The 7318-nt window shown below is 46.2% G+C and overlaps 1 protein-coding gene across 5 annotated transcripts in view; it reads left to right on the top strand.

The window, feature by feature from the left end:
• The first annotated feature begins 373 nt into the window (after positions 1-373).
• CDC27 (cell division cycle 27) overlaps positions 374-7318 on the top strand; it is an 81865-nt gene continuing 74920 nt past the window's right edge. For 2 of the 5 annotated variants that reach the window (XM_006017840.3, XM_006017841.3), the window contains exon 1: positions 374-557. In XM_006017840.3, the coding sequence (XP_006017902.1) occupies positions 462-557 (96 nt within the window). In that variant the 5' untranslated portion in view covers positions 374-461. The remainder of the gene's footprint in view (positions 558-7318) is intronic. The other 3 variants (XM_006017842.3, XM_006017843.3, XM_025196880.1) reach the window with 2 other exon arrangements.

A 7318-nucleotide genomic window follows, 5' to 3' on the forward strand; every position in this document is an offset into this window, starting at 1 on the left:
CCGGTCTCGCCGCCGCGGCCTAGCGGGGCCCGGCCCGGCCCGGCCCTGCCGCAGGGCTGCCCCCGCCCCGCCCCGGGGGGGACCTGTTGATTCCTCCTTTTGTCTCCGTGGCCCGGTCCCCGCTGCGGGCACGGCCCGGCCTCGGGCCCCGCGGGCGCTGGGAGGCCCCGAGGCCCGGAGCAGGAAGTCGCTTCAAGTTTGATCTTTTTATTCCTTTTTCGCCCCTCCGGCTCTGCCCAGCAGCTCTGCCGCAGGGCTTCCCCTCCCGAGCAGGGCGCTCCCAGAACACAGGACTTGTTCCTACTTCCCATGTCATCTCCCCCATCTTGCTTTAACCCTCCTCCAGGCCTGTCCCAGCTGCCTTCCTCCTTTCTTTCCCCACCTCTTCAGCTCCTGTTTTTGCAAAGAGCAGCCTGCAGCCGCAAGCAGAACAGAAACGAGCACGGGCTCACGCACTGGGCATGGGTGACTTCCTGTGGGAGATGACCTCTGCTCCACCGAGTTCACGTCCCCGGGGCGATGCCCATGGCGATGGTGCTCTTGTGAACAGCGCGCTGGTATTCTCCACGCTATGGCTGTAGCTCTGAAAATGCTTCCAGCCACCTAGCCATCTTTGGCATCAGGTCTGTGGCTGTAGCTGTTGCAAAGCATGGCAGAGCCCACCTGACATAGGAGTCTGTGTGAAAAGGAAGCGAGCACTTGCTTCTGCAGTGAAAGGGTGCAAATAATATCTAACACAGCAGCTCAAGCGGGATAAACCTTCACTACTCATCTGAATATGGCAGCATCCCTGGTTGCTGCCTCGGTTTACCCCAGTACTTCTCAGCCAGGTGCTGCTGCTGCAGCTGCCATCCTGGAAACGGAGGCAGCAGGTGGAACGCTCCCATGTACCCTGTTTCAGGAAGTGTGTGGTGGGGGACCCAGACTGGGAAGGGCCCGAGCAAGAAGGCAGGAGCTAGATGGAGGCTGATAAGAGAGCCTTAATGCAGCAGGAGTGCACGTGTGCCACAGCTTTGCATTCAGGGCAGTTTTATCTGGCTGCCATAGTGCAGACAACACCTGCGTTGAGGGCCAGGTTGAAAACCACTGATCTAACACTTCCACAAATGCCTGTAAGCAGCATCTCTGTTATCCTAATTAGATTAGCTAGGTGAAAAACAGTTGCTGTGCTGAGATTTCCCTGGCAGAGATGTGGAGTATTTTATTTGAGCAGCATTAATGGATTCTTGAAATACACAGATACTTCTACGGTCTTCTCTTCCAGTTTCAGCCCCTTCCCAAATTGGATGTGCTTTTGATCGGGCTCTGCTTTGTGATCACACAGACCCATTTGGGTTCTGCATGCTTGATGTATCCAAAAAAAGAAAAAGAAACCCTTTATTTTTCCTTTAGGTCTGAAGAGACTGATATGTTTGTGCATTTATATGTTATGGTTCTATCTGCACTTATAATACATGACCATGATTTGTCACTATCTTGGTCCAACTGTGGTTGTAGAGGTGTAAACTGTATCTTGGCTCATTTTAAACATTGCATGATAAGGTCGTAACCATACTTGGGTTCTCTTTTTATGCTGCAGATTTCACCATTGCTACCATCATTGGAGCTACAGTAGTGCAAACTGCAGGTCCTAAAGCGTGCTGTCTTCAGTGGCTTGTCTGCAGTGCATAGGCCCCAGCTTCTCTGTTCTCTTGGTAACGTCAACCAAATATGTCAGCCTTGATCATCTGTAGTCATGGGGTGATGAACCGTTAAATGAAAAGGGCACTGGTGAAGTAATACTTGATGCCAAAACAAATTCCATGCCTTCATCCAAAAAAACTGTCACCTTTAGAATTATCAACATGACAGTGCTTTATAGAGATTATTATTTACTTAGTGCTTAGTATGTTGGCATTTTAAAACTATGTAAGATGACTGTTACCTGCCCTGAAAAGTTTCTATTTCAGCATTCAGATGTTGCTACTTTTGCAAGGGATATAGGTGGCAGAGTCTAGTCTTAAATAGACAACATGGCATTTTATGCTCCTAAGGAAGTAATCTGAAACTTCTGAACCTTAAATACTAATGCCATATCCCATATGTTAGCAAGTTACGTGTGTGCATCTCTGAAGCCAAAGGTTTTCTGAAATAGTGCTTAAGTTTCCATGGCGCTTCAATTCCACTGCTTTGATCATTTTGAGTAGCTGATATGAATTGCCATTACCAGCTCTAATGATGCACAGGTTTGATAGTATTGTTTGATGTTATGGTTGAAAACATGATAAAAACAGCAATGTATAGTAATGGCTAGTAACAGTTTGCTGTTCAGTAGGGATAAAATGGTGTGAATCCATTGTATAGACTTGAGTTCTAGGACAGGCTTAGTTTTCTAATGATCTTCCATAAAAGGTTATGGGAATTGCTCACCCCACCCAAACCCCCAGTTAGCCTATTTTAGGATTTTACCTAACTCTCTATATTAGGTGTTATATTTTGGTTTATTCCCAGTATAGAGGGGAAATGACAGATGATACAGATACAGAAGGTAGACTAGTTCTAATATTCTACATTGGAGTATATTTTGCTTTGTAAATGCCCCAACACACCTGATTGCAGCAGCAATTCTAGTCTCTAAGGCATAGGTGCTCTTTGTCTCCCTGGAGTACTGGTACAACCACAATGTTGAGATTGCTGTAGTGGAGAGATGCACTAGACTGGTTCTTTCAATGCCACTGTTCAGACACTGAAACAAATGAAACAGCTGTGTAATCCATGTTCCTGTTAATGTTTCTATCTTGCAGAAGAAAATCACTATAGTTATTTGTAACTCATATTTTGGTAGTCAGACACCAAGGTTGTATTTAATTTAGTTTGTGAAAATTGCTGCATTGTTTCTCCTTTCATTAATGGAAAGTTGTTCCCTGTGGTGGGGATGAGTACCATAAAGCTTGTATCATTTTGATTATAGCAGGGGTGTCGCATCTAGTCTTGCAGGCAGGGTGAATGGTGTAGGGCTGGTCCAGCAGCTGGATCATACCTACAGGTCCCCCCACCCCATGCCAAATCCTGCATACACAGTACCTGCTCTAGGATCCATGCTACATGTGGCACCTGCCCCAGCAGACCTGGGGTCCATGCTGCATGTGGTGTGCTGGGGTCCATGCTGCATGTGGTGTGCTGTCTCCCCTGCTGGTCTGGGAGTGTGCTGCACATAGTGCCCACTTGAGCAAGTCTAGCCCATGTACTACATGCAGTGCTCATGGGTGCTGTGTACAGCATGAGTTGCAGAGCAGCTGGGATGAGTGCTGAAGGCTGTGGATCCTGCATGCAGGGCTGGTCTGGTACACATCACCTAGGTCAGCTTGGACCTAGGGGCAGCACCAGAGGCCAGGTGATGGGGCTGTACAAGCCAGATGCATCTTTGATACCTCTGGGTTACAGCAAATAAGATATAATTCTGCTTCAAAGAAAATGCAATCCAGATTCATCTCAGCCAAATTGCAGGACCTGGTTCTCATGCAGGACTTAATTATTGGGACATTTGCTGGGAGTGAAACATAGCCATGCACAAGCACTCCAACAGATTTTTGGAGACTGGGGTAACTTTTTGATACACATGGTAGATAGGCTAACTAGGGGAGAGAGGGAGCTCTTCTTGACTTACTGCTCACAAGCAGAGAATAATTGGTTAAGAATATGAAGGTGGAAGGTACCTTGAGTGACAGGGACCACAAAATGATGGAGTTCAAGATCCTAAGGGGAGTAAGGATAGAGAACAGCACAAGAAGGACACTGGACTTCAGAAAAGCAGACCTGAACCAACGTGGGGGAACTGATGGGCAGGACTCCCTGGGAGGAAAAAGCAGTGCAGGAGAGCTGGCTCTAAGTTTTAAGGAGGCCCATTTTTTAGGGCATAGGAGCAAAGTATCCCAATGCAACAGAAAAATGGGAAGTGTAAGAGGAGGCCAGCCTGGCTAGATGGCAGTCTCTTCAATGAGTTGAAACTCAGAAAGGAATCCTGTAAAAAGTGACACTTTGGTCATAGTATGTGGTAAGAGTGTAACAGTATTGCATGGGCACCCAGAGAGAGTGTTTGAAGGGCCAAGGCATGACTTGAGATGCAGCTGGCAATGGATATCAGACAGAAAGGGATTCTACAAGTATGTCAAGAGGAAGTGGAAGACCAGAGAAACCGTAGGTCCTTTATGGAATGTGGAAGGCAGTTGAATTACAAATAGTTCAGAGAAGGCTGAAGTATTTGGCAGCAACAGTTGCTGCTGAGTAGTTGCTTGGTAGTAATGTGAACCAAGTCTCATGATGATGCTCCAGTTCATGCCAGATTGGAATTGCAATACTGATCATCTTCACAGAAGTGAAGATTAAAACCATAATTTATAAGTCACTCAGACATGTTACATGTGCACATAACTGTGCAGTTGTTACTGTGCAGTCATCTAGTACCTGTGTATGTACTAAACTGCACAGTAACCGCAGTTACTGTGCAATCCCGGTGGTGCATGGCTTGTTTCTGAACCTACTGCACAGTATTGTCAGTGTCATGGTTTGTGCCCGCTGGCACTACAGCACCAGAATGATGAGCTGCGACACCATAGGTCGATGCTACGGTGACATAACATCTCATGGATGTGCCCATAGTGTACTAGATAAGTGCATAGTATGCTTATCTGCTTGACACTTTGCCAGTCCCAATTCTTTGCCTATTGTTGACATTATGCAGATAACTGATGTTTGGTATTTCTGTTAAGTACTCGGCATCTTTTGGCTTCTTTGTCTACTTTGTAATGTAATGGTACTCTCTTTAATGGCCTAAAAATTAGCCTTAATCAGAGGGAAAGCAGCTGTCAAGGGGCTATTATTAGTCTTGAAACTGAGAGGAGCAAATCAGTTTTGAGGCTTCTAGCTCTCATTCTCAAGGCTGCTGATAGAAACTGATTACTGGAAGTATTGAAATGAATGAAGTTAAGCAGTTTTGGGGCTGCTAAGTACTTAACATTGCCAGTACCTTGGTACCAATAAACATCAGTGGTTCTTAACCTCTTTGGACTGAAGGGACCCTCTCCATTTATGTTTTTGAAGCTGGGTGCTACTCAGTTCACAAACTAATTTATATATTAATTACATATTATATCCTTGCAGTGGAGGTGACGAATCAGCCAGGCAGGGACAAACCTGAGTCTGTGCCTATTATCTATCTTTCCCCTCCTAACTTGCTCCTTTCCTCGCACCTCGCAGCACTCTTTAAAGGATCTGGTATCCTTGTTGAAAATCACTGGTTTATATTAAGGTTGGATAAGTACATATATTTGGCAAGCCCACAGCTTTTTTCAGCCTCAACTTAAACAGTACACTGTATTGTGCAAAAAAAGCGTGAAAAAGGCAAAGTTTTGTTGGTTTGTTTTTTGGGGTTGTTTTTTTTTTTGGGTGGGGGGGGTGAAATCCAGAACAGCAAACAACAACAACAAAAAAGCACCATCACTTGTACTAGATGGCAGTGTCAGTCAGAAGTTTAAAAATTGAATGGAGTGTGGAGAGCTAGATCATGTGTGCCTGCACATGCACATATATATGAGGGGGGAAGGAGGTTGTTTTGTGTGGGGGTTTAAGAAGTGGTTCTTCCAGGTCAGGTTAAAAGTCTGTTTGTAGGTAGTGCAGAGGAAGCTTGCCTAGCGTATGTGTTGGTGTTGCTTGGACAGCTAGAGGTACTTTCAGTCTCTGTTTCTGTTTAATACAGACAACAACCAAAGTTATATTAATGATATCATAGCTCATTTGTATATAGATGTATGTGTATATATGACTTGCAGAAGCTAGAAACAAAATCATTTATTTGTAGAAAACAACAAATTGGAGCACTTTTTGTCATGTCTTCCCTCTTGCATCTCCTTGTCTCTCAGTGAATGTACAGAATAATAGGAGCATGGTACGGGTAGAACTAACGCTAAAAAATTAAGTTTTCGAAGAAAGTGGCATACATTCTTTTCCACTCAGAATTCTAAAATTGTGCCATGTTAACCAAAGTTAAGTTTGGCATTTCACTTAGAGGAAAAGTCTAGCCTCTTGCCATTTTGACTTAAAACTGTGTGAATTTGGAGGCCATGAAAGTAGAGGATTAATGATACTGATGGTCTAGGGATAACTGACATATCAGAAATGAGTAGAAAATCAAACACTTAATAGAGGCAAAGATTTTTTTTTTTTTGCGGGGGTGATGGGTCTTTCTGGACCAGCTATGTAGTTGGACAAGAGTTTGGGCACAAGGTACTCTCTTCATGTTTTGGCTTCTTTCCCAGACCTGAGGAAGGGTACCTTGTGCCTACAATCTTGTCCCAGATCTTTTCCCAGTTAAACATCTGGTCCAGGAAAAGATCACTGACCAAAAAAAAAAAAAAAAATCCTTGCCTCTTACTTATTTCCTGGACGATCACAGCTACAGCAACCCTCCAGGATTGTTTGTAGTCTATTCAGCTACAGAGCCCACTTAAACATTACAGTATAATATGTTTAGGGAACTACTTACTCAAATACAAGATGACCCTGATTATAAGATGACCCCCCAATGGAAAATTTATAAATGTATTATCTTTTTTCAGGTATAGAATTAGGGGTGCACTGATAGAGATTTTTGGGGACAGTATCAATAGCCAATATTTAAGGAGTCGTATCGGCTGATACCGATCCAATTTCCGATACAGCTGCTTCCAGCTGGTAGGTCTGGTGTCGTGGAGGGAAAGGGGTATGTATATGGGGGGAGCAGATCAATGCCCCCGCAGTGAGGGAGGGGGCAGGGACTGACGCTGCCTGGGGTGGCGGGCAGGAGGACACAGAACTGTGGCTCGTGATGGGGAAGGTGGCTCAACTGCTTCTTGTACCCCGGGAGGGCACGGGTGGGTTATGTGCCCCTCGGATCTGCGCGGGGTGGTGTGGGCCACAGCCGGGGCTGCACGGGACTCTTCTCGGCATGGGTTGAGCTTGGAGCGGGTGCCAGCAGAACTGTAAGGATGCTGCATCCACCCCAGATCTTGCCACTGCTCTGCTCCCAGTGCTACCTCCATCAACTGCAGCCTCGGTTCAACACCCTGCTTCCACCCACATGCCAGGAAGAGCCAGGACTGCGCTGGGTGGCTGGCAGTGGCAGCGCTGGGACCGGAGTGACGGTGAAATTTGGGGTGGATGCAGCATCCTCCCAGCACCACCCGTGCCTGCTACAAGCTCAGTCCTCACTGAGAAGAGCCCCACGCAGATCTGAGGGGACACGGACACCCCCCACCCCCACGCCCTCCCTGGGTGCAAGCAGCAGTGGGAGCCGCCTCCCCCA

The sequence above is a fragment of the Alligator sinensis genome, unplaced genomic scaffold (genome assembly GCF_000455745.1).
Source record: "Alligator sinensis unplaced genomic scaffold, ASM45574v1 scaffold444_1, whole genome shotgun sequence".
In the NCBI taxonomy this organism is placed as follows: Eukaryota; Metazoa; Chordata; order Crocodylia; family Alligatoridae; genus Alligator; species Alligator sinensis.